The 26,933-nt window shown below is 37.1% G+C and overlaps 1 protein-coding gene and 1 pseudogene across 1 annotated transcript in view; both read left to right on the forward strand.

Annotated features, from left to right (window-relative positions):
* Positions 1-4,326: 4,326 nt before the first annotated feature.
* The window catches only part of LOC124822322 (uncharacterized), a 69,637-nt gene continuing 47,030 nt past the window's right edge, over positions 4,327-26,933 (forward strand). Inside the window, exons 1-4 of the mRNA XM_088092543.1 lie at positions 4,327-4,759; positions 4,865-4,953; positions 16,504-16,613; positions 16,728-16,782. Of these exons, the coding sequence (XP_087948669.1) occupies positions 4,648-4,759; positions 4,865-4,953; positions 16,504-16,613; positions 16,728-16,782 (366 nt within the window). The 5' untranslated portion in view covers positions 4,327-4,647. The remainder of the gene's footprint in view (positions 4,760-4,864; positions 4,954-16,503; positions 16,614-16,727; positions 16,783-26,933) is intronic.
* LOC148196931 (uncharacterized) lies at positions 17,623-18,648 on the forward strand (annotated as a pseudogene).

Below are 26,933 nucleotides of genomic sequence, written 5' to 3' on the forward strand. Positions count from 1 at the left end.
TCATAGTAACATCGCTATCAACATAGCATCACTTGGAACATCTCAAGTACCATGATCATCATCATAGATACACCACTATCATGATTATTCAAGTCATGAACAACACTATGAGCATCACTGTACCATAAACACCACAGTGGAAAGAGTTTGTCTTGTCTTGTACCCTAGCTCATCTACTGTAGCTGCTCATATACCTCATTTGTAGCCTCCCCTATAGATATGCTCGAGTAGTCCCGTAATCTAGCAAAGGACCATGTAATCATGCCATACAAGGACAAGGAAGACACCATCACCCCCACACAAGGAAGGCTCAAAACCCGAACAACCCTTGTAATGCACACAAGGCAAAAGGAAACACCTATCTACAAATAACATCAGGATTTACTAGGTACAACTAGTAGACTTATCCTTCAATCTCGTGCTCATCAATCACATACTCAGGTACACTATAACACTCACTCATACTCTATTCCCAACCACAAGTCAAAACTGATCCTAACACAACTATTAATCTCATTATCTTATTATCATCACATTCCACAATTCCTCAAGCTTGGTCCATGTCCATTCTTCATCAAAACACACTATTTCTAGTAAAAATATTCTAGGATAAGTGATAATCGATTATTCCCGAAACATACACATATACACAAAATACACTGTGATAATCGATTATCACTTAAGATAATCGATTATCACTTAAGATAATCGATTATCACTTAAATAATCGATTATCACTTAAGATAATCGATTATCACTTAAATAATCGATTATCTTAGTGGTTCCACTCAATAAATCACCAGAATTCATCACGCATGAAGGGATAATCGCTTATCATTCCAAATAATCGATTATTCCTGAAATGCAACTCACAACCAATGTGCAAATAATCGATTATAACTAATGATAATCGATTATTACTGAATCGAAACACATCCTGAACATAATTCAAGTCTGCAAACATACATTCAACAACCCTAATCACAAAGGAAACTCCCCCAAAACCTTATGCGTGCATTCAAGCCTCACATATCCTTATGAACATATCCTAATACATACATTACATCACTTGAATGATCCAAATGCAATCATTGACATGTTAAACCCCAATAAAACCTAAATATACTACATATGATTATCACCACACCCTTACAACATATATTTGTATGGAAACCCCCAAGCATCATAACTTTGTTCTCCCTCAACATCAAATCCTCTGTTGGGATAACCCAACAAAACATACATAATACATTCATAGGAAAAAACCATCACAAATATTACCAAAAACCTATTCTCATGCAGACACAAACCCTTGCCTAACAATAACAAGAAATAAACATAATCATAATCATATAAACATATATCAAACAAGGATTTTCATGAAATTAAATCAAGAATGCATAGCATACAACAAACAATGGTAAGTTTCCCCATACCTTAGCCAATACTAGGGCTTTATCTACAACCTTAAAACACCACCAATCTTTCCTTCGCTCTAAGAGTTTTTGTTTCTCTTTCTCTTCACTCCAAAACTTCTCTCTCTCTCATTTGCTTCTCTCTTTGATTTAGAGTTTCTATGGTTTCCAAACACAAAAGCAACCCCTTTCTATATCTTAATATTTATAAAACAATCAAACTCTATCTCTAATATCTCCTCACCTATAATAATATATTTTAAAAACCAAATCTATCTAAATCTCTATTCTTCTTCTATCACACGTCCACCATCTATCTTTCTTTTTATTTTATCTATTTTACACATTTTTATTTTCTACACCCCTTTTATTTAATTTCTACACCAATTAAATAAAGATAAAAGATCATTTTGCCTCTAAGTCAAATACAAATAAAACAAAGATTTTTCTTAACTCTCTTTCTCCTTAGTAACAAGGCAACACGTCACATTGATAGTATCACACACACATCGATCACCCAATTATTAACATACCAATCACGTGTTGCACTTTATTAATAATAATGTAAAAGAATTAACATAATTATATTTTAATAAGATATTCTCACACCACACCTTATTAGACATATCAACTCTTAAAAATTAACACACTGAAGTCTTAACAAAATTTTATTTCTAAGACCTCTATTTTTCCTGGTCTTACAAGGAACCTTAAGAGATAATGAATATTTTCTGGAAGAGAAGTAAGGGGAGTTAAACCTTAGTCGTTGGTTTTGCAAATTATGGTATGATGAGCATGTGTGGTTGGATGTTCATGTAGAGCTTGGTTGGACGCATATTATGATTGTCTTTTGTAATATTCTGTTGGTTTTATGGGGCTGAACATGAATTTTTTTTATGTGCTATTAGGGATTATTGGTGTGCATGGATTGATTTTTAGGTAGGTATATAATCATGTATTTTATAGTGCTTAATTCAATTTCAGGAGTGGCAAGATAGGTATGTAATAAATCTTTTAGTTTAGCAGATTTTGAATTTTTTGTGTAGTAAAATGGTTATGATAATTGGTATAATAAGGGGATTAAATTGCTTGTTCTTTTCTGGTTCAGAATAGATGTTTCAAGCTATTTTTTGACGCAAAATTTTGAGTTTAGTAAGAGGCATGGTTTCAATGCAATATTTTTATTGGTTGTCATATATGTTGTTTGGTGTAGGAATATAGGGTTTTAGGAAGTGGTTACAACGTTGTCTCAGTGCAGTATTTTTTTTTTTTGGATATTATGCTTGCTGTTTTGTGAAGAGAATTTGGCAAAGCTAGGGAATTTTAATGGGTTTAGTATATAATTATGTGGTCACATTTTTTTGTTCAACTAATTAGTTGTTATAATGTTAAGCTTGGATAATTTCTTTTCTTGAAGTTGACGAATAAAAGGGTTAATTTAATGAATTTTTTGCTGGAAATGGTTTGAAAACTAACACATAAATTTTTTGTAGCCAATGCATGAACGTAGTTCTAGAGGCATTGGTTTTGAAAAATGATATTAAGATTGATATTCGATGAAGTGTGGAAGTTGTTAGTTAAGCATGAAAAGGGAATGAAGGCTTGGTATTGTATGTGAGTTATGTAGTTATTAGTGAATAAGGGTGGGTCAGAATGTGTTAAAAGGTGCTACTAGGTGGTTTTGAGTGCGCTGCTGGAATAAATTCTTCATGTGTGCAGACTTGTTCGGATGGATAAAATAGTTAATCAAGCTGTTGGAATTTTATGTGATGTGTAGTAAATAGTGGAATCTATTCTAGATTTTATTTAGTGTTAAATGTGTATGCTGTTTCAAAATTTTTCTTTAAGTTATTTTCATGTTGCTAGGTGTATGGTCATGGAATAAGTTATTATTTTATCTTTATAAAATGGCCTATTACGGGTTTTGGTTTTGTTAATAAAAGTTGATGTGTTGTTTTGTTTTGTTTGTGTCGAGTTTTTTTGGTGTTTTTGATGGAATTATTTATGTTGTTTTGCTAAACTATACATGTTATTCAAAGTTATGCGAGTTGTATTTGTGGTTTTAGAATAATATATTGTTGTTTTCTAAGTTGTGTAATGTGATAGCTGAATTCTATATAAGAATGATTGAGTTACTAGTGGTTAAGATGGTTGAATTATTGGTCTGGTTGGTTGTATTAGGTTCTTGTATTGCTATAACTGTAAAGCCGAATTTTGTCTCTTTTTCTTGTGTGAGGAAAAGAGAAAGGGAAGTTTGTTTCACTTGAAGGCTTTAGGCTAAGTTGAGTATAATACTAACAATGTGTTTTGTATCAGAGTTTTTACTCGTAAGACTTATAAAAGTAGGGAAAACGAGTTTTGACGGTAACGTTTTAAGCTTAAGCAAAGTAAACTTGTAAGGTTTATAGAAGCAGGGAAAGAGTGGTCTGGTCGTAAAGTTTTAGACTTAAGCATAGTTGTATTTATATAGCTTGTAGAAACAGACAAGATGAATGTGAGGAGGTTAGATAGACAATAGGTTACAAGTAGGTTAGAGGAATGAGAAAACATAACTATTGATGTTGATTCGTGATGTAATTCTTGGTTGCTTGCATGAATCTTGTTGATGTGTGTTTGAGACTATTGGTAGATATTGGACCATATCTACACTTGTTAACATTTTGAAACCGAGGAATAGTATCTCGAATAGAAAGATCGAGAGCGTAAAAAAGCTTTCTGTGGAGTCATCGATAAAAAATAATTAACTTTTAATAACAATTCAATATAAGTTAAGTGATTCAACATATGATATTTGGATTTTAATGTGTCATAACTAACTTTCGAAGGGCCCACCGAATCATGGCTTTTGACCGCTTTTAATAAAAACTATCTCTCTTCTCCCGCTAGAATTTAACTAACTCCCACTCGCACGTGCCACACCTATCTCCTTCTCCCTCATCACTGCAAATTGTACTCACAATCTTCCGGCACGTGGTTTGGCCGCATCAACCCACATCTTTTCATTGTCTCTCAAAAAATAACCAGAAAGAAAATCCAAATTCTCTCGGACCCGAATGCTCCGACCCAAACCCATTTAATCAATGTCTTTCTCGTTTTGCCATTTTCATTGAACACTGCACTGCATCGCGATCTATGCAATGCCCACATTGTCAATGTCGATTCTGCTATGACTAAATTCTCGAAGAATATTTTTTGAAGCTTCTCGTTCGGGGCTTTTCCGAAGTTCTCAGACATGGAGTCGATCATGGCAAAAGCTTTGGAGTACACTCTCAAGTATTGGCTCAAATCGTTCTCCCGAGACCAGTTCAAGTTGCAGGGTCGCACTGCTCAGCTTTCAAATCTAGGTCCATTCTAAATTCGATTTCTCTTTTTTCCTTTTCTCAATTCTGAATTAGGGTTTGTGATGATTGGAATTGGTGTCGATTTTGAATTTTGAGTTTTGCGTTCAGAGTTGGATGGGGATGCGTTGCATTCCAGCCTTGGATTTCCACCCATGCTCAGTGTCACCACCGCCAAAGTTGGCAAATTGGAGATCATGGTTTGTCGATTTTCACTTTCACTAATTAGTTTTGCTCTTTTTGATGTTGGTTCCTCAGAATCACAATGCACAAGTAAAACGAGTCTAGAATTAGGCCCTGCTGTTGAAGCTGGTAGTTTTGTGAAGCAAATTTAGTTTCATAAAATTGGCACCACTTGTCCCCGAACATTTCCGATCAGTTAATTTCTTCTCTGAATTTGATGACCACAGTCAATGTGTTTTTCAAGTAAAATGAGGGATGAAATTGATTAGTGGGAACTAAACTTAGGGATTAAAGTGACTCAGAACTTCCAAAGCTTTAAGTATTAAGTTGATGTGTCTTAACTAGGCTTCAATTCTTGGTTGTCACTTTGAGTCTGGAATAAACTATGCTAGGGGAGAATGCTTACCGTGTAACTTACGGTCTTCATAGGTTATGTTTAGTCATTACTTCTTGGGATGATTAATCCATACAAATTCCGTGTTTATCCAAAAGAAAAATTGATGGGTCTTAGTGTTATTATGGACTAACTAATAGCAGTTTCCAAAATCGTTCTTTTTTTTTGCCATTTTAGGACTAAAATGACTCATTATTATCATTTAAGACTAAAATGACTGATAATTGTAATTTCTTGAATTATCATTGATGTTCACTCCAAGTAAAACGGGTTCATAAATTTTGTAGCGTATAGTAGGCTGATTACCAGTTTTCTTTTTTAAATTACATGGAGTCCTCAAAAATAGGTTTCTTTTTTAGCTCAGGGGAGAATAGAATCTAAATCAAAATTGATTGAATAGAATCTAAATCAAAATTGCTTGATTCAATTTTGTTTATCTTGTATAAAATTTCCATCAAGCCCAAACCAAGCTAAACCGATAAAAAAATTAGTTAGCTGAATTTGATACGGAATTTAAAAGTTCTCACGATTAGAAGAAAATAATTTCTCATTTATTAATTATGATTATATACATTTGATATATAGCGATACATTGATTGAATAATTTAGTAAACTTGCACAACCTATTCTAGGAAACAAATCCCTGAGATTGAAGGAATGATCTGCTAGTAATAAAATCAATATACAACCAATATACATAATTAAAACTGATAGAATTAAAATCTATAACTTCCTAAAATATCTAGACACTCTCTGTCGAGCTGGTGAATAAGTGTTCTCTATTCCCAACGTGGATATAATTATTTCAAAGTTACAGTTTTTTAGCCTCTTGGTGAGTATGTCTACAAGCTATCCTGGAGATCACACATAAGGAATTGAAATCAAGCTACCATCAAGCTTTTCTTTGATAAAATGTGTCTACTTAGATATGTTTAGTTCTATCATGTGTACTGGATTGTGAGCTATGTTGATTGCAAATTTATTTTTCATCCCACTTTATCTTTAAGTCTTCTGCTATAATCTTCAACCATAAAATTCACATATCCTTTGAGTCATTGCTCAAAACTTTGCTTTGGTACTAAATCTAGCTACCACACTTTGTTTTTAATCTTTGAAGTTACTAGGTTTCCATACAAGAAGATGCAATATCCAATGTTGACCTTCTATCGATAAGTGAAAACGCATAATCAACATCAATATACATCTCAAGACTAGCATTCTCGTTTCTTTTAAACAAAATTCCTCATTTTGGTGTCCATTTCAAATATTGAACAATTATAAGAGCATCTTGTAAATGTGCTTCCTTTGGTTGATCATAAATTAACTGACTAGACTGACTAAAAAAGCAATATTTGGTCCAATATGAGATAGATAAATAAGTCTTCCTACAAGTCTCTTGTCACAAGCAACATCATCCTATGTAGTTCCCAACTGTGTCTTAGGATCAATAGGTGTACTTGTTGGTTTATAGGTCATTCATGTAATTTTGTTGAGATATGGAGATCACTTTCTTGGAATTGGTTACTACAATTCTGAAAAGATTTTTTAACTTTCCTAGTGTCTTAATTTCAAACTCTTTGGCTAAGTGAGTCAACTTTTGTTGCTCCTTTTCATCATTTCCAGTACAATAATATCATCCATATAGACCAATAGAAATGTTACTCCACTTGAATCAGAATGCTTGATAAATAACATGTAGTGCCTTTGTCTCTATTTGCATTTAAGAGTTATCATGACTTTGCTGAATGTCCTAAATCATGCTATAGGAGACTGTTTCGACCCATATATGTGCCAAAGACAAAATTACTATAATTGTGCTCACTTTTGTAATCGGTGCATAGGTTTTCAAGTAATCCACTCCATAAGTTTGAATAAACCCTTTGGCCACCAGCCTGACCTTATACCTCCCAATAGTCCCATTAGCCTTGTATTTTATTGTGTAAACCCATATGTGCCCAACAAATTTTTCCACATTTGGTAGGATGACTAGTTTCCGTGTATCATTCTTCTCCAATGCCTACACAATATTTTCAACCTTATCTTCAGGGGGAAAGTTCATGCATTGAAGATAAGGAAAATTAATTCTTGATAGATAACATCATTTTCCTAAAATTAAGTCCTATTAATACTCCACTATCTATTGAGTCTAATATGTTGTGTCTTATGACAAACTATCCAGTAATCTTAAAAGCTTTATTGGTCATCTAAATATTATCACTATTCTAGTGTGGATGAGACCTTGAATAGTAAGGAGGGAGTTGGTGGATCTACTAAAAGAAAAAAATCTTGTTGGATATAAGTGGGCATTTAATTTTAAATACAAGGTAAATGGGACATTAGTAAGGTATAAGACAAAATTAGTAGCTAAGGGATATACTCAATCATATGGGATTGACCATGTTGAAACTTTTTCACTTGTTGAAAAAGTGAATACGGTTAAAATTTTATTGTCTTTGGTAACTAACTATAGATGGAGTTTGCAACAATTTGATGTCAAAAATGCTTTTTTGCATGAAAATCTTGAGAAAGAAATTTACATGGAGGTCCCAGTTGGGTTTAAAGTCGAGGAAAGGAAGGTGTGTAAACTATGGAAGACACTTTATGGATTGAAACAATCTCCAAGAACACGATTTGGGAGGTTTACTACTTTAATGAAGACCATGGGATATAAGTAATACCAAGGTGACCATACACTTTTTTTCCAACATTTAGCTTCAATGGGAGTTACTACACTGATATAGTTGTAATAGGAAATGATCAGGTAGGAATGGCAGCCTTTAAAATATTTGATAACAGAATTTGAAATAATTCTATGGCATTGAAGTGGCTTATTCCCATCATGGTATTTTCATCTCTCAACAAAAATATATGCTAAAATTATTAGTTGAAACTGGTAAAATAGGATGCAAACCAATGGAGACACCTATTGAACAAAACAAAAATCTTGGTGAATTAATTGAAGACGTGACTGTGGACCGAAATTTTTATCAAAGGTTGGTCAAGTAATTGATCTACTTGTCTCACACTAGGCTTGACATTGCCTATGTTGTAGGTGTCGATACATTTTAGGAAGTTTCAAATTTAATTCCTATTGTTTTTAATTCTATATATTGGTTGTATCTTGATTTTATTACAAGCTTATCAAGCACACAATCTTAGTGATTTGTTTCCTAAAATAGGTAGTGCTTGTTTCCAAATTTATCCAATTAATATATATATATATATATATATATATATATATATATATATATATTACATGTATGTAGTTTTGTGTGATTTAATTACGGCCTTCATTGCTGTATAAACCTAATTTCAGCCTTCATTGTTAAATTGTAGCCTTCAGTGTTGAATGCTTCATTTTCTTTCTAGATTCATTTCTAACACAAATATTTAGTTCTTACATTGTCCATCAACGACATCCTTCATTTCATGTTATAAAGCTTTTTGTTTCATTCCTTCTTTAGAAACTTAAATCTATATTGTAAGGTGTATGAGTTGTCTAAACACAAACATGTACCTTTTCCTATGAGTAAAATAAGCACTTCTCCATACGTAAGGTCCTTCTAAAGTTCCCAATGTTTCAAGGGTTAAATGGTTTATCGCCTGTGTTGATGATTAGATAAGGGTAACCCAATATTTTCTCAAACACAAATCTGAGGTTAGTTTTGTTGTTATGTAATTTGTCGTTGATTAAGAATCAATTATGGTTTAGGGTTTAGGTCTAGTAATGCTAAAGGTTATTTCAAACATACCTTAGAATCTTTCTTTCACATGAAAGGGATAATTCATGAATCCTCATGTATATAAACACCCTAACCAAATGGAGTTGTTGAACTGAAAAATGGGAACTTACTAGACAAACTAGAGCACTCTGTTTTCAAAATATTGTTCCAAAACGTTTTTAGGGGAAGCTATACTCACTACCACTTAATTATAATAAATTACCTTCTACTATTTTTTCTTTAAAAAGTCCAATAGAAGTTCTACACTCATTCTATCCATACATAACTCTTACACTACACTTTCCACCAAGAGTAATTGAGTGTGTATCATTTGTACATGTTCGCATACAGAAAAGGGAAAAATTGACCCAAGGGCTATTAAATGTGTTCTCTTAGATTATTTTGTCACATAAAATGTGTATAAGTGCTTTCATCCTCCTTCCAAAAAAAATTGTGTCAAGGGATGTCATCTTTAATGAGCAAGTTAGCTATTTTAATCATCCTTATCTTTAGAGGGAGATTTTAAGAGAGAAAGATGACGAGGCTTTATATTTCTAAATCTATATTTTTATTAGAAAATGAGATTTGAAAGAGTAGTCGTATTGAAACTAAAGCCAAAAGGAAGAGAGTAGAAGTGGATAAAAGTCCTAACTTTATAGGTCAAATATCTAAATCTATAGGACTAGTTATTAAACCACATGGTGATACAAAGTTTGGGAAAATTCTGGTGTATACCAGAAGAGGAAAGGGTATCTACTCATGTTCAAGAGTTCAACCCTCTATCATTACATGAGGTAAATTTGTCTGTTTCTATACATCTTAATTCTACTAATTGTGATGATCTTATTGGTAACAAACTCCCTTCTATAGAACCTATTGCATAGGCAGATAAAAATTTAAATCTCCCAATTGCTTTTAAAAATAGAACCACAACCATTAATTGGAGACTGTGCACCAATTGCAAAAATGAACACAGCCGAGTAATTTTTGTCTTTGCTACAAACTATTATTGGAACCTGCATAAAATTGATGTGAAAAATGCATTTCTACATAGGGATCTTGAAGAGGAAATATATATAAAGGTACCATCTACGTATACAAGGCATATTAAGGCCAACACATTTTCAAGCTAAGGAAAGCACTATATAGGTTGAAACAGTCACCTAGAGTAGGGTTTGGGAGATTCACAAAATTCATGATGAGCCTTAAATACAAACAAAGTTAAGGGGACCACACTTTGTTTATCAAGCATTTGGGTTCAGAAGGAGTAACAATTCTATTGGTCTATGCAGATGATATCATGATGAACCCCTAACCCCTACCAAAGATGGAGGGAAGTTCTTAGGGAAAAATAAACATGTTTAGAAGGGAAGATTCTTCACCTTCCTTCTTTTACTCGGTTTAGTTTTTGTCATAAAATTAAAATCATGTTTGTGTTGTGTTTTGTAGGATTGCTAGTGGCACATCACCTTTTGAGGATGCTTCCTTGTAGAAGAATGATGGGCTTATGAGGAGCCTAGCCCAAGGGAGTGTTCTCACCACACCCCTAGTTGCTAAGAAGACACCTTAGAAGTGGAAAAGGAGAGCATCTTAGAAGTAGCGAAAAGTGCATCCTAGAGTGGAGCCACCATGCGCACTTGGAGGGGAGAGAATACACCTTTTTGATGATTTTGTAATGGGCAGAGAATATTCTCCCTCTCCTAATCACTAGGCTTCTAGAAAGATACTCTTTTATTTTTCTAGGGAGACCTCTTACTTTGTATTATTGCTAGGAGGTCACTCTCTTTGCCTATTTAAGAGGACTTCCTCTACACTTGTAATGGGTTGTTGAATGAAGAAGTAGAGTTATTGTAGCTAATTTTGGTTGTGAGTGCCTCTTATTGAGAGTGAGTCTACCCCTTGGTCTTATCTTGAACCTTGGTTCAACTGGTGACAACCATCACTCATCTTGGGTTAGTCTATCCCCCCAAGTGGCATGGCACCTTCCCTATCCCCTTCTATTTCCTTTCTCTCCCTCTTTTGTTCTTTATTTCAAGTTCATATATGTTCTTGTCCAATTTTTGCTTTTGTAATGTATGTTGTCGGTGTTATCTTGTGTTCTTTATTTTGTCAATTGAATCATCTACTCCTATCATTGAACTCCTTTGAAAGTGCACCTTCACATCTAGATAATCTCTTGGTTATCTTAATGTCAGAGTGAGAATCTTGTTGGAGTTTTCTTAAGCAACATTAACCAAACATCTTGCGTTCGTTCAAAATATAAGATGAACTTACATCATATCACTATAACTAGAAATGATGAAAAGGAGCAACAAAGGTTGAGCCAATGTCCTGCAAAAGAATTTGAAATCAAGACCTTAGGAAAGTTGAAATAGTTTTCAAAAGTTGAAGCAGCCCATTCTGAGAAAGGGATCTTCATATTTCAGCAATAAATAGATATGCTGATCCAAAGTTAAAGTTGGGAAGTACAGAGGATAATGTTGTTGTGGATAAATAAATGTGTTAGAAGTGGACTTTAAGCCTAACTCAACCCCACAAAACCGGCTTGTAGGGTGATGTTTGCACCCACTTATAAACTATGAATTGGCCTTATCTCTAGTCGATGTGGGACTTCCAACACACCCCTTCACGCCGAGGTATAGACATCTCGTGCGTGATAGTAGAAATTAGGTGGTCCGATAACGGCCCAATAGCAAGTGGAATAGAAGAATAGAATGCCCACGTAGAACTCGCTAGGATAGGCTATAACCTGGCTCTGATACCATGTTAGAAATGGACTTTAAGCCTAACTCATCCCCACAAAACCGGCTTGTAGGGTGAGGTTTGCACCCACTTATAAACTATGAATTGACCTTATCTCTAGTCGATGTGGGACTTCCAACATAACCCCTTCACGCCGAGGTATAGACATCTCGTGCGTGATAGTAGAAATTGGGTGGTCCGATAGGTGCTGATACCATATTAAAAAGTGGGTTTAAAGTCTAACTCAACCGCACAAAACCGGCTTGTAGGGTGAGGTTTGCACCCACTTATAAACTATGAATTGGCCTTATCTCTAGTCGATGTGGGACTTCCAACATTGCTCTAATACCATGTTAGAAGTGGACTTTAAGCCTAACTCAAAGCCCACAAAACCGGCTTGTAGGGTGAGGTTTGCACCCACTTATAAACTATGAATTGGCCTTATCTCTAGTCGATGTGGGACTTCCAACAAAATGTAATAGAGACATGTGAGAAGACTAATTTGTCTATCTCACACTAGACCACATATTGGATTTGATGAAGGTCTAGTAGAAAATTTATTCATTAACCAAAGGAAAACACATTTACAAGTTGTTCTTAGAATTGATCGGTAATTGAAAGGAACACCAAGAAGAGGAATTTTCTTCAAAAGAAACAATATGATAGGTACCTAGATTTATTTAAAATTGTATAGACTTCCGAGACAGGTTCTTGGATGTTCATCCAGAAAAACCAGACAACTTTATTAACAATGAAACAAGCACAGTAATCTAAACTATTACCCTAGACATGGTCTTTTGAGAGGACCAGACTTTCCCTAGCCTTCCCTTTACAAAACTTCCTAACTGCTAAAAACAACTGCCTACACAGACTTTATAAAAGTTTGAGACAACGAAACCTACCCACAAACAACTATAACTGTCTGTCCCTTTTATTTCTCCTAATATAAACATTTCCCTTGAACCTATCAATACCCTCTCCATGAAGTTTCACCTTGTCCTAAAGGTGAAAAGCAGGAAACTCCTTATTGATGGTAGTAACATCTTCCTAGCTGTTTTCAATGGATGAGAGGTGTTTTCAACTGTACGAACTAACTTCCTTTTTCCTTATTTTGTAAACTGTATCAAACCTATCAACACCCCCTCCATGAAGGTGCACCTTATCCTCAAGGTGAAAGTCCGAAACTTCTTTATGAATGTAGGCAATAGATCCTCAATGATGCCCCTCCTTGTTGAGTCCCAGCAGGAGAACTATTGATGGTGCTCAGACAGCCACTGCTTTCTCCACTTCCTCTGTTGGAGTTGGTAAAACCCACTGAATTTCCCCCTTCCTTTGAGTAACTGCAAGTAAGTGGCAATTGCTTGTAGGTGTTACTTTGAAGTTGCACAGTGAGCGAGTCCCCCTTGGTGGTGACTCTAACCTTTTCCTCCACCATTTGAGCCTTCATCATTAACTCAGCAAGGCTCTTGGGCTCATACAACTTAACCTCTGCCTTTATTTCGTCCTTCAATCCATTCAGAAAAATGTCAGTCAAATAATCTTGCCTTATACCTTTCAAGAATCCGGCATATTGCTCAAATTGTTCAATATACTCTCCTACCTGCCCAATTTGTCTAAGCCTAATCAAGACTCCAAAAGGATTTTGAAGTATCGTTGGTTGGAACCGTTGAACAACTGCCTCTTTGAAAGCCTCCCCCATGTGGGATTCGGATAACAAGTCTCCCACCACTGGAACCAATTTAGGGCTTTTCCCTCCAAAGCCACCATAACAGCCCTCATCCTCTCCTCCTCTCCTCCTCATTGACTTCTTTCAACCACAAATATCTCTCCAACCGATTAGTCCAGCCATAAGCATCTTCTCCTACAAAAACAGGAACATCCAGCTTCCTCCATTTTCCCCCAATTAGTCCTGAACGTCCACTCTCATTCCCTTCGTCATTCTTGAGACTGCCCGTACTGCTTTCCTTGGCAACAAAAGCTCTATCCGCTGTTTGTTTATCAGAGGATGTGAAACGTTCCACCAACCACGTCAGCCCTGTAAGCATTTCCTCCAACCTTTGGAACATTCTCTGATTTTCATGTTCCTATTCTTGCACTATGCACTCCAATCCATCCAATCTTGCCTCCATTCTTGTATTGAACATGCCACACAGCCACCACAACACCAGGAAAGTGGCTCTGATACTAATGATAGGTACCCAGATTTATTTAAAACTGTAAAGACTTCCAAGACAGATTTTTGGATGTTCATCCAGAAAAACCAGACAACTTTATTAACAATGAAACCAGCACAATAATCTAAAGTGTTACACTAGACTTTGTCTTTTGAGAGGACTAGTCTCTCCCTAGCCTTCCCTTTATAAAACTTCCTAAAATATGTTAAAAGCAACTGTTATAACTGTTTGTCCCTTTTATTTCTCCTAATATAAACATTTCCCGTGAACCTATCACAATAGTGCTAGTCTAGAGGCATATAATGATTTCATTATGCAAGTTAGTTGTGGGTAGGATCAACTACTGGATATTGTGCTGAAACGGAATTTTGGGCAATGGCTGAGGGAATATGTGAACTATTGGCGGTTGAAAGATTATATTGGAGGACTTAAAGATAAAGTGGGAAGAATTGGAGGTTATATTGTTACAATAAATATACAATCAACATAGTTCACAACCTAATGCAACATGATAAAATTAAACATATTGAACTAGACAAACATTTTATCAAAGAAAAGTTTGACACTGACAAGATTTGCACTTCATATGTGTCTACTCATGGACAACTTGCAAACATACTTACTAAAGGGTTGAACAGTAGTAACTTTGAGAAAATCATATCCAAGTTGGGAATGGAGGACCCTTATTCACCAACTTGATAGGAAGTGTCAAGATATTTTAAGAAGTTTTAGAATTGATTCCCATTGTTTTGAATTTTGTATATTGGTTGTGTCTTGATTTTATTACTAGCACATCAATCCCACAATTTCAAGGATTTACTTTTTAGCATAGGTAGTGCTTGTTTCCAAATTTATCCAATTAATGTATGTATGTGTATATAGTGGATGTATGTAGTGAGAGTAAATAAGAGAGAAATTATTTTCTTCTAGGCTTGAGAGTAGGGGTTGAATGTCAATTCATGCATAATTCAAAGGAGACTCATCTCAAAGCTATTTATCGTATTCTACATTACTTAGAAGGAACTCTTGGAAAAAGAAATTCTATTTACAAACGGGAATGAAATGATCTTTGAAGCCTACATAGACACAAAAGATCAACCTCTTGATATTTCATTTTTGTTGGATGAAACTTAGTCACTTGGTCAGCAAGAAACAAAATGGTGTGGCAAGACCAAGTACAAAGCCAAAGTGAGCCATGGCCTTTGGAATTTGTAAAATACTATGGCTTAAGATAATTTTATAAGACTTGAAGATTGATTGGAAGAAGCCTATGAGACTACATTGTGATAATAAATCAACAATAAATGTTGCACATAATCCAGTTCAACATGATAGAACTAAGCATGTTGAAGTAGACAAACACTTCATAAAGGAGAAATTTGATAATGGGACATGTTCACCATTTGTATACTCTCAAAATCAACTGCAGATTTATTGACGAAAGGGCTAACAAGTGCTACATTTCAGTCTATTATTGGCAAGTTGGGAATGGATGACATCAACTTACCAACATGAGGGGGAGTGTCAGAATCCCTTGATTTATGTTGTAGTTTATATTTCCTTGTACAATTTTAATTATGTAACTAGATTTAATTATATTTCATAATTAGAAGGATTAATAGGCCGATAATATAATATTTGTTGTACAGTGAGCTTGAATTATTAGTCTTGCCTAAGTGTTTAATAATCTGTAAAATTTCATATTCAGTTACAATTTCAAATTAATTTATTTTGCAGTGGGTGGTTATACAGGTTTGTAGCTATTGTTTACTTTAGTCTTTATATTTGGTTTTGTGGTATGCTTGTGGGTGTCGTGTGACATTTATTTTTTAGATAAGACTCTTGTTTTTGTACATTCACATGTGTTGAATAAAGCAGATTTTTCATTAATTTTCGTATGCTAATGTTTACTTCTCTCCTCAAAAGCTAATATGAATTGTAGAGATAAATTATATCCATCATAAATTAGGATTTTCACTTATTATATCTATGTATTCTATTTAAGAGCAACTGCTCCTTTATGAATAATATAAGACATAGTTCTTGTGACATCATACTCCATTTTTCCTCTCCATCTTTTAAGAGATCCTCCTTTCCTTTTTGATCTGTAACCACCATGGTTGTTGTTCTTTCACATCATAAATTTTTGCAACATATTTTGCTTTAAAATAGGTTTGTTTTATTGCAATCCATATGGCTTTTGCTAAATTGAAAAACATACATGTGTCAATGATTTTTGGAACCACTAAGTTTCGTAACCAAGATATGATCATGGAATCTTCTTTGTCCCATGACCTAAATGTAGGATCATATTTAGCAGGAGCATCATCGGTTAAATGGTTAGCCTTTCCTTTCCCTTGCAAGATGGTCTCAATGAGTTGAGACTATTTTAGACCATTTTCTTTTTCATTTTAGTCATTACAATTATGTGCAATTAAGGCACAGAGAAATAAATCGATCAGAGACAAGTGCAATTCATGTATTCAAATGAACTTGTATGGTTTCTTAACAAGTGCAGTTTGTGTTGCTTTATAGTTGCCGTCTGTGAGCAATGTACAGACAGAGCCTATCATCGTGCAAGTTGATAGGCTAAATTTGGTTCTTGAAGAAAATTCTGATTTTCAGCCATCTGAAAATCCAGCAAGGTAGAGAAATTAGCGCCTCGCCAATTATTTTGTGAGGAGTCTTGTAGAGTAATGATTTTGCTGTTACTACATTTAAGTTATTTTTTTCCTTTCTACTTACTTTGTTGTTTGCAGTAGCACCACATCAAGTTCCTCATCAAAGGGTAGCGGCTATGGTTTTTCTGATAAGGTTTGGTTCTTTCATCTCTAACTGTAAATTATTTGCATGAGTAACATCCAATACTATTAGTCATGCAATAGTTGTAAATTTCTCAATGGGTTGAGAGGATGAGGAAAACAATAACACTTTCACTCATTTTGGGGAAATTTGATTTATTCACTTCATGCCTTTAGGGGATTGTCAGTTTTTCCCCTTTTCCTTCGGTTGAAGTTGTTGCTAATTTCCAGGAGAATTTTAAGTAACATGAAAAATATGAGTAAATTACAATTGTTCCTGAAAATGGAAATCTCCATTGATTGGTCTCTAAATGTTTTCACGTATACAATTGTCCCTCCATTTCTTAATTTCATGGCCAAAAATTCCTTTCAACATGAACATAATTAAGTTGGGGATTAAGATAATGTAAGGGAGTAAGTCATGAAGTTAACAAATTATAGCATAGAGTTGACAAAAAAGAACTAATTAATCTGTGCTGAAATTGACAGTATAGAAACTATGTTAGGGAGTGGAGAGTTTATGAGAGGAGAAGGAAAAGTTAATGTCCTAACTATTTTAGCAGTTAGGAGAGGCGGGAAGTTGGGATTTGTATAAATAGAGTTCGGTACATTGTTTTGGGTAGCTTTTGACATTAGTTTGTATAGATAGGAACATTTGTCCTGTGGAGGGAGATTAGGCTCCCGTTTATTGGTTGTACATTGAACTTTGTTGAATTGAATACAAAAAACCATTCTTTTAAAGTTGGATTTCTTGTTTGTGAGTGTGTGAGTGATTGTCTTAGATAGGTTTCATATCCAGAAACCTATCAAATTGGTCCGACCTGCTGAATCCAATTTGGGAGTGAAAGGCGAAATGGAGGGAAGAGTCGAAGGGCGATTGAACGTAGTGGAAGGGCAACTGGAGGCCATGGAGATTGCAATGGATGGGTTGAAGGCGAAGACAGTAGCGATGCGCCAAGACTCTGCTGCGATGCGCCTAGACTTGCAAGAAGTCATGCGAATCCTGGGAAGACGAAACCGAAACCAGGAGGGAAACTCGGATGGGAGTCAAGCGTCCGTCAATGAGAACCGGAGGGGAAGGCGAGAAGAAGACGTTGGAGTGAGAGAAGTCGAACGCCATGAGGGGAAACCCAATTGGAGGAAAAGGGTAGAATTACCAGTCTTCGAGGGACTCGACCCATTGAATTGGATTAATAGGGCTGAGAAGTTTTTCGAGCTGCAAGGGGTGGCGAAGGAAGAAAAGGTGCGTCTGGCCTAAATCAGTATGGAAGGTAGCACTGGCTATTGGTTCAAATTTTGCAAGGATAAAGCGAAGAATCGTTCTTGGGAAGGCTTGAAGGGAGAAATGATCGTGAGATTTGGAGGTAGGAACAAGGTACCATCTTTGAAAGGTTGGCAGCAATTAAGAAGATGGGGACTGTGAAAGAGTACATTCAAGATTTCGAAATCTTGGTGGGTCAGACAAAGGGAGTGTCGGAAGAGCAGTTATTGGGGTATTTTCTCGCAGGACTGCAAGATGGCATCCGAAATCAAGTTCGACCCAATGATCCGTAAGAATTGATGGCGGCGATGAGGATCGCAAGGGATGTAGAGGAGGCTCACGGCGGTGCGAAGGCTAGGAACTGGTGTGTGACCAAGAATCAATCCTCTTAGGGGCGTACGACTGGAACGGTGACGTGATCCGAGCCCAGTCGCAATACCCAAGGACGACCAGGGGTTTCCAAGAGTGTGGGGTCAGTCAGGAAGGAGGGGAACACTGTTAGCGGTGTGACGAAGGTGAGAAATACGGTGGGAAGCGATAATAGGGGAAGGAAGAGGAGGAATTTGTCGTACCCAGAGTTCTTGAAACGAAGAGAAGAAGGACGTTGTTTCAGGTGCGGCTGTTCAATCCCGGCCACCATTGCCCGAAGAGGAGTTTGAGGGTGGTTATACTAGCGGAGAATGAAGAGGAAGAAACTGAAGAAGAAGTGACCGAAGTAGACCAGAAACAAATGGAGTTATCCGCTTTCTCGGCTGGAGGCCAAACACAGCCGAAAACAATGAAACTTCAGGGACAAAAAGGGGGAAGGAAGGTGTTGATTCTGATTGACAGGAGTGCTAGCCACAATTTCATTGGCAGATGACTAGTAAAGGAGCTGGGATTACCCGTTGAGGACACACCACCTTATCAGGTGAGTCTGGGAGATGGGCAGAGGAAAAAGACCAGGGGTTGCTGTGAGAAGGTCGTGATCAAACATAGGGGAAACCGAGATAGAGGAGAGGTTTCATCTTTTCGAATTAGGGGGAGTTGATGTAATACTAGGGGTGGAATGGTTAGCCAAGCTAGGAGAAGTGACCATGAACTGGGGAGAATTGATGATGGTGTTCAGTCAAGGGGGGAAGAAGGTGGTCATTGAAGGGGATACCATGTTGGCTAGAAGATTGGTGGAACCCGAAGCTTTACTGAAGATGAAGGAACTGGAGGTATGGAAATAATTATAGTAAATAAGGCCATCCTAGGGAAATATTCAGTATAAGTTAATTATAGTAAATAGAGCTATATCCTAGGGAAATATTCAATATAAGTTAATTATAGTAAATAAAATTATATCCTAGGGAAATATTCAGTATAAGTTAATTATAGTAGATAGAATTATATTCTAGGAAAATATTTAATATAAATAAAGCTAGATGCTATTGTTTAGGGCACGCTTTTGATTATTGAGTCTTGTGACAGGTGGCTATGCTCTTGTGAGGGAGGTTATGCTCCCAAGTAATTAAAGGAGGTTATGCTCCCAATTATCTTTGTTTACCTTTGTTTATTCAGATATTACCATATGTGGAAAATAAGACTAATTTATTATTCTCAATCATAAAAAATACATTATGATACTTTCTATTTGTAATAATCTACTTCTCCTAAAAAGGGAAATAGGGAAACTAGGAAAGTAAAATAAAGGGAAATAAGGAAATTGTTGTAATTAGAGAAAATATCTTTAGAATCTTCCTAATTAGAAGATATAGATATATAATCTTTTATTTTATTTTGTTTTCCTAGTTTCCATATTTCCCTTTTTAGGAGAATTAGATTATTACAAATAGAGGATATGAGAATGTATTTTTAATGATTGAGAATAATAAATCAGTCTTATTTTCAACTTGGTGTCAGAGCTCCAAATCTTGGGGCTCCATTCCGCTGCAACAGTCGCACCGCCGTCGTTGCCGGTTGGGGTCGTTGATAGGGCAGAAAGGTGCGCCCAACACCGGCGATCACAACGCCGAAAGTCGCTCGGTGAGAGGAGCCGCCACGAGCTGCCACAGTCGCCGGCGCGTGTAGCCCACGCGCCCACCTCCGGCGAGACCCACTCGTCGCCGCCGCCACAGACAGGGTCGTTGGAGCCTCTTGAGTCTGTTCCTGGGGTCGGTGATGACCCGTTTGGCCTATATTTGAGCAGATCTGAGTTTGAAGGTTTTGCTCCTCTTCTCGGTGTGACCTACACGTCGTCGTCGTCTCGGAAAAGGTCACCGGAGACTCCTAGTTCCGTTCTACGCGATGTCTGAAGTAAAAAGGGTTCCTTTGGGAGTACCTAATGACCTACAAAATATAGGAGGTACCGATCGGTTGGATGGTCAGAATTACTTACAATGGAGCCAATTTATTCGAAGTGTTCTCAAGGGTCGTTCAACACTTGATCACATAGATGGAGGAGGACCAGGACCAGATAACACTTATTTCTCAATTTGGGACAATGAAGATTCATTAATTATGACTTGGATGTGGCAATCCATGATTCTTGAGATAAGGAGAAATTATATGTTCCATTCTTTTGCAAAAGAAATATAAATATGGGATGATTTATAGAGCACTTTTTCTTTAAAAAAGGATCTTGTTGCTTACTATGACATTGAGAATAGGATATTTAATACAAAACAGGGCTCCCTTTCCATATCAGAATATCACGGAATCCTGAGTGGTCTTTGGATGAAATTCGATCAGAACTAAACAATAAAGATGTGTAAAACAGATTCTGCCGCTCTTGCTGAATTTAGTGAAAGGGGAAGAATCTTTATGGTAAGAGAAAAATTACCATCCCTGTCAGAAGTTTTTTTATGGTAAGAGGAGAAGAAACTCGGAGAACTGTCATGCTAAATGGAGGGATCTCCAACACAGGCTCTGCCATGACAACTGGAAAGGGAGTCCACAAGGGAACAAATGCTGGGGGAAAGACGTTTGAAAAAGGTACTCATGGGGACTATTGTTCATACTGTAAAAGATCTGGACATACCAATGAAATATGCTTCAAACTCCATGGAAGAAAGCATGTTCTCAAAGATGGGTAAATCATACTAGCTCAGAATAGGAAGCCACCAATCAATCTAGTTCTTCACAATGTAATCCACAACCACCAGATCTTGATATGAAAGCTTATAAGGAGAAACTAGAGCGCTTGGAAGCAATGGTTGAATCAATGAGTAAGCCCTCTGGATCATGTACTCTATCCATAAAAGGTAAGATTTGTCTCAATAGTGTTGGTCAAGTGTCTCAAGGTATTTGGATCCTTGATTCAGGTGCAAATGATCATATGACACCATTTAGTGGGTCTTTCGACTCATATGGTAAAAGCAATAAAGCACAACTTATTACAGTTGCGAATGGTCAGGGTATACCTATATGCGACTCTGGGAATATAATTTTGTACTAATCTATTATGTTGAAGGATGTTTTACATGTTCCTCAATTAGCTAATAGTCTTATCTCTCTGCAAAAACTCACAAAGGATTTAAATTGTTCAGTAACATTTTTTCCAAATTATTGTGTTTTTCAGGACCTTGCCACGGGGAAGACGATTTTAACTGCTAAGGAGCAAAGTGGGTTGTATTTTTTAGAGTTTGATGACCAAAGCAACACACAAATTATGAGTCAACAAGCTACATCTGAGACGTGGGCAAATTCCCAAATATGGCTACATCATCAAAGGCTTGGGCATCCTTCATTTAGTCTTATCAAGTCCTTGTTTCCCCATTTGTTACCAAAGAGTCTGTTGAGTCTTTTAATTGTGATATTTGTCAATTGTCAAAACACCATCATGCATCTTATCCTATTAGTAATAAAAAGAGTATTTCTCCATTTGATTTAATTCATTCTGATGTTTGGGGTCCTGTCATAGATTCTATTTCCGGAGCCAAATGGTTTGTTACCTTTATTGACGATTGTACCCGTGTCACGTGGAGATACCTTATGAAAAATAAATCCGAAGTTTTTCAAATTTTTATTAATTTTTTCCGTCTTGTCCAAAATCAATTTGGAAAAAATATCAAAAGAATTAGGTCTGATAATGGTACTGAATATGTGAATCATGAATTTCTCAATTTTTTGTCTCATAATGGTATTGTTCATGAACTAACCTGTGTTAACACCCCTCAACAAAATGGGGTTGCTAAAAGAAAGAATCGTCATCTTCTTGAAGTAACTAGAGCTATTCTTTTTCAAATGTCTGTTCCAAAAAATTACTGGGGAGAAGCTGTGTTAACTGCCACATATCTCATCAACAGGTTACCCACTCGTATCTTAAATGGCATTAGTCCTATAGAGTCTCTATTGTCTTTTGTTCCTTCTTCTTCCATAATAACGAGTCTACCTAGTCGAGTCTTTGGATGTGTTGTTTTTGTTTACTCTTATCATCCTAACCATGGTAAATTAGATCCCAGAGCTCTTAAATGTGTCTTTATTGGGTATCCTTCTAATAAAAAAGGGTACAAATGTTATCATCCTCAGAGTCGTCGCGTCTTTATCACCATGGATGTCACCTTTCATGAAACACAATCCTTTTATGTCAGTCCACCACTTCAGGGGGAGAAAGCACTTGAAGTGGATGAACTCTCCTTCTTGTCATTACCGCGTTTGTCTTTGCAGGATGCCCGAGACCTGAGCAATGAAGCTACCATAGTCCACAGTGAGGAAGAAGAGGAAGAAGACAGATTTTTTGGCAACAAATATGAGCGAAGAAAACAACCCACTTCAACTCACGAGCAAGGAAAATTGTCTAATCCGGAGGTGAGGATCCCTGAAGATATCAATGAGGAGGAGGTAACTATTACTAAGGATTTACTCATTGCATTGAGAAAGGGAAGAAGATCATGTGCTAAATATCCTATTTCTCAGTATGTTTGCACTAACAATCTCTCTGATAAGCCCAAAAGTTTTATTGCTGCCATTGATGCCACAGAAATTCCTACCTCAATCCAGGAGGCCATGAAAATTGAACATTGGAATCAAGCCATGAAAGAAGAGATGAATGCATTAGAAAGAAATTCAACTTGGGAGATTGTTGATAAGCCAAGAGACAAGAAGGCAGTAGGGTGTAGATGGATATTCACAGTGAAACATAAGGCAGATGGGACAATAGAAAGATATAAAGCTAGATTGGTGGCAAAAGGATATACCCAAACATATGGGATTGACTATGAGGAGACATTTGCCCAATGGCAAAGATGAATACAGTTTGAGTTATTCTCTCTTTGGCTGCCCATTTTGGATGGGACTTACACCAGCTAGATGTGAAGAAGGCCTTTCTTCATGGAAATCTAGATGAGGATGTGTACATGGAGATTCGCCCAGGTTTTTAAGTGAAAAATGAAAGAAACAAGGTATGCCTCCTAAAGAAAGCATTGTATGGTCTTGAGCAATCCCCTAGAGCATGGTTTGGAAGATTTACAAAAGCAATGGTTTCCTTGGGATACAGACACAAGGAGATCATACTCTATTCATAAAGCACTCTTCTATAGGTAAATTCACTCTATTACTTGTCTATGTGGATGATATGATTATTGCAGAAGATGATGAAACAGAAAAGTTGGCATTAAAAGATAAATTGGCAGCTCAGTTTGAAATGAAAGACCTAGGAAAACTCAAATATTTTCTTGGAATAGAGGTTGCCTACTCCAAGAACGGAATTTTCATCTCCCAAAGGAAATATGTACTTGATCTCCTCAAAGAAACAGGAAAGTTGGGATGTAGAACCTCAACCGTTCCTATAGAACAGAATCACAGATTTGGAAGTGAAGAAAGTGCTCCTATAGAGAAGGCCCAATATGAGAGATTGGTAGGAAAATTGATTTATCTATCACACACAAGACCAGACATTGCTTATGCCGTGAGTGTACTGAGCCAATTTATGCATGATCTAAGAGAGAGACACATGCAAGCAGTTGAAAAAATTCTGCAATACTTGAAGTCAAGTCCAGGAAAGGGGTTATTATTCAAAAGGGAAGACACATTGACTATGAAGATATATACTGATGCGGACTATGCAGGTTCTATTACTGACAGAAAATCTACTTCTGGGTATTGTGTATTTCTTGGAGATAGTCTGGTAACATGGAGAAGCAAAAAGCAAGATAGAGTATCCCGTTCTAGTGCAGAAGCTGAATTTCGAGCCCTTGCTCAAGGAATGTGTGAAGGACTCTGGATGAAAATCATTTTGGATGATCTTAAAGTCAAAGTGGAGAACCCGGTACAACTACATTGTGACAATAAGTCTGCTATGAGCATAACCCATAATCCAGTACAACATGACAGAACCAAACACATTGAAATTGACAGACATTTCATCAAAGATAATCTTGACAGAGGATTTGTGATTAAAACTCATGTTCCTACAGAACTTCAAATAGCATATATTTTTACAAAAGGGCTTCCTCCGGGTAGATTTCAAGATCTTGTAGGCAAGTTGGGAATGATTGATATTCATTTACCAACTTGAGGGAAAGTGTTGTAATTAGAAAAAATATCTTTAGAATCTTCCTAATTAGAAGATATAGATATATAATCTTTTATTTTATTTTGTTTTCCTAGTTTCCCTATTTCCCTTTTTAGGAGAATTAGATTATTACAAATAGAGGATATGAGAATGTATTTTTCATGATTGAGAATAATAAATCAGTCTTATTTTCAACTGAAACTAGGAAAGTAAAATAAAATAAAGATTATATATGTATTTCCTCTAATTAGGAAGATTCTAAAGATATTATCTCAAATTACAACACTCCCCCTCAAGTTGGATCATACAAGATTGTATGAACCAAGCTTGGAATAGTCAAACTCAATTGTAGAGAACGTCAATAAACCAAATTGGACAGCAATGGATGAGGCGAACTAGCACCATGAAACTTCAACTTGGACAACAATGGACGAGGGAGATTTCCATCAAAAATGGATGATGACTTGTAGCAGCAAACAGCAACAAACTACAAGAACAGATGAAGGGCCTGCAGTGGCGAACAACAACAAACTGCAGGGACTGGATTGCCATCAATAGTGGCAAACAACAACAAAACTTCAAGAACATGATTTCCATGAGTAACATATGGGAGGCCTTCAACGGCTAACAACCACAAACCTGTAGGGACTTAACTACCCTAAACAACAACAAACCTTTAGGGACTTAATTGCCCTAAGCAGCAACAAACCTGCAGGGATTACACTACCCTGCAGCGGCACTAAAAGGCTAACAGCCACAAACCTGTAGGGACTTTAACCACCCTGAACAATAACAAACCTAAAGGGACTTAACTGCCCTAACAACAACGAACCTTTAGGGATTTAACTGCCCTGAACAACAACAAACCTGCAGGAATTGAACTATCTACAGTGGCTAACAGCAACAAACCTATAAGGACTTAACCACCCTACAGCGGCTGAAACAACAATAAACCTTTAGGGACCAACTACCCTGCGGCGGCTAAAACTTTTCTTCCCCTCACGACTGAACGTCATATGCACGTCAATGACAAAACGTGAAGGTGGAAGAACTGGTGAGAACCGATCCGTACGAGGGCAAATCTGAATCCCAAAATTTCGAAAGAGTCAATTCAGCGGGCGGTCTCAAAGAACAACTCTAAGTGAGCTGTTATAACAAAGCATTGACGGTGAAGAGAGCCTTTCACATTAGTGATGGTAGAAACCAAAAAACACCAAATATCGAAGACACTTTGGAGGTCCTAAGTTCTCTACTGGACTACTCCCAAATGGTGATACCTACATTGTATCACAAAAGTACGGGCTAAACTCTAGCCCAAGAAGAAAGTTCTCGGCACGGGCTGAAAAATATTTCCCCTCACGGCAAAATGCGGAAATTCTTGATCAAAGAAAATGCGGTAGCTTATTGAGGCGGCAGCGACAAACTGCAGAGGTTGCAACAACTGACTGCGGTGACTGACTCTGCCAACGGCTGACTGCCCCTACGCCGACTGTGGTAGCGGTGGAACGAAGCACTGTTGCTTGAGAAACAGAAACGAAGTGAGAACCCATTGGTGATAGGAGGAGGAAAGGTCCTGGTCATTTGGTGGTGGCATAAACTAGAACACACGCACCAAACCATAACACAGAAACGAGAGAGAGGTCTGGCAATGCAAAAGCGTGCAGCGAGCGACGACAGTGGCGGCAGCGACGGCAGAGGCAGCGGCCATCTTCTGAGCAACCTTCTTCTTGCAAGCGTCCGACACCATCCTTAATCTCTAATCAAAGACGAATTAAGAGGATCGGAAAGGAGAGATGAAAATAGATCTACAATACGACCTAGGGTTTCGCGGTACAAAGAGAAATAAAAACCGAACCCGAGAGAAAGCTTAAGGTTCGAGGTTTGCGTTTTTTATGGAGGTAGTTGTGGAGACAACGAAGATGACAAGAGGGTCTGAACAGAGAGATGAAGGTCCAGCGAGACGACCGGCAGCGGCGCGGTGTGATTTCGACACCGGGACGACGATGCATGAGAAACACACACCCGAGACCAGCTGAAGAAAGGCGGCGCGTGGAGGCGTGTTGAGAGGAGTCTGGTTCTGACTCCGGCGGGGTTGATCGTCGCTCGAGGAGACGATCCAGATCCGCTGGTCACCGGTTGAAACTGTGACGGTGGCCGGCGGCAGACGGTGGCTAGCGGCAGACGATGGCCGACAGCAGACGGTGGCCGGAGGCGGATGGACGACGGCAGTGGTGCACAACGTAATTATCAGTGAAGGCAATGACCTTTCATGGTTCCCTGAAGAAGAGACTTTCGGTCTTTGATTAGCAGCTAATGAGAATGCCAAAAAGATTAGGAATCACTTAATAAGACTAGACATTAATGGGTCCGATAACGGGTGGAACATTAAACTCAACAAACAACAAATTTCACTAGGATAGACTCA

This window comes from Vigna umbellata, chromosome 6 (assembly GCF_029865625.1).
Source record: "Vigna umbellata cultivar VRB3 chromosome 6, Vumbellata_1.0, whole genome shotgun sequence".
In the NCBI taxonomy this organism is placed as follows: Eukaryota; Viridiplantae; Streptophyta; class Magnoliopsida; order Fabales; family Fabaceae; genus Vigna; species Vigna umbellata.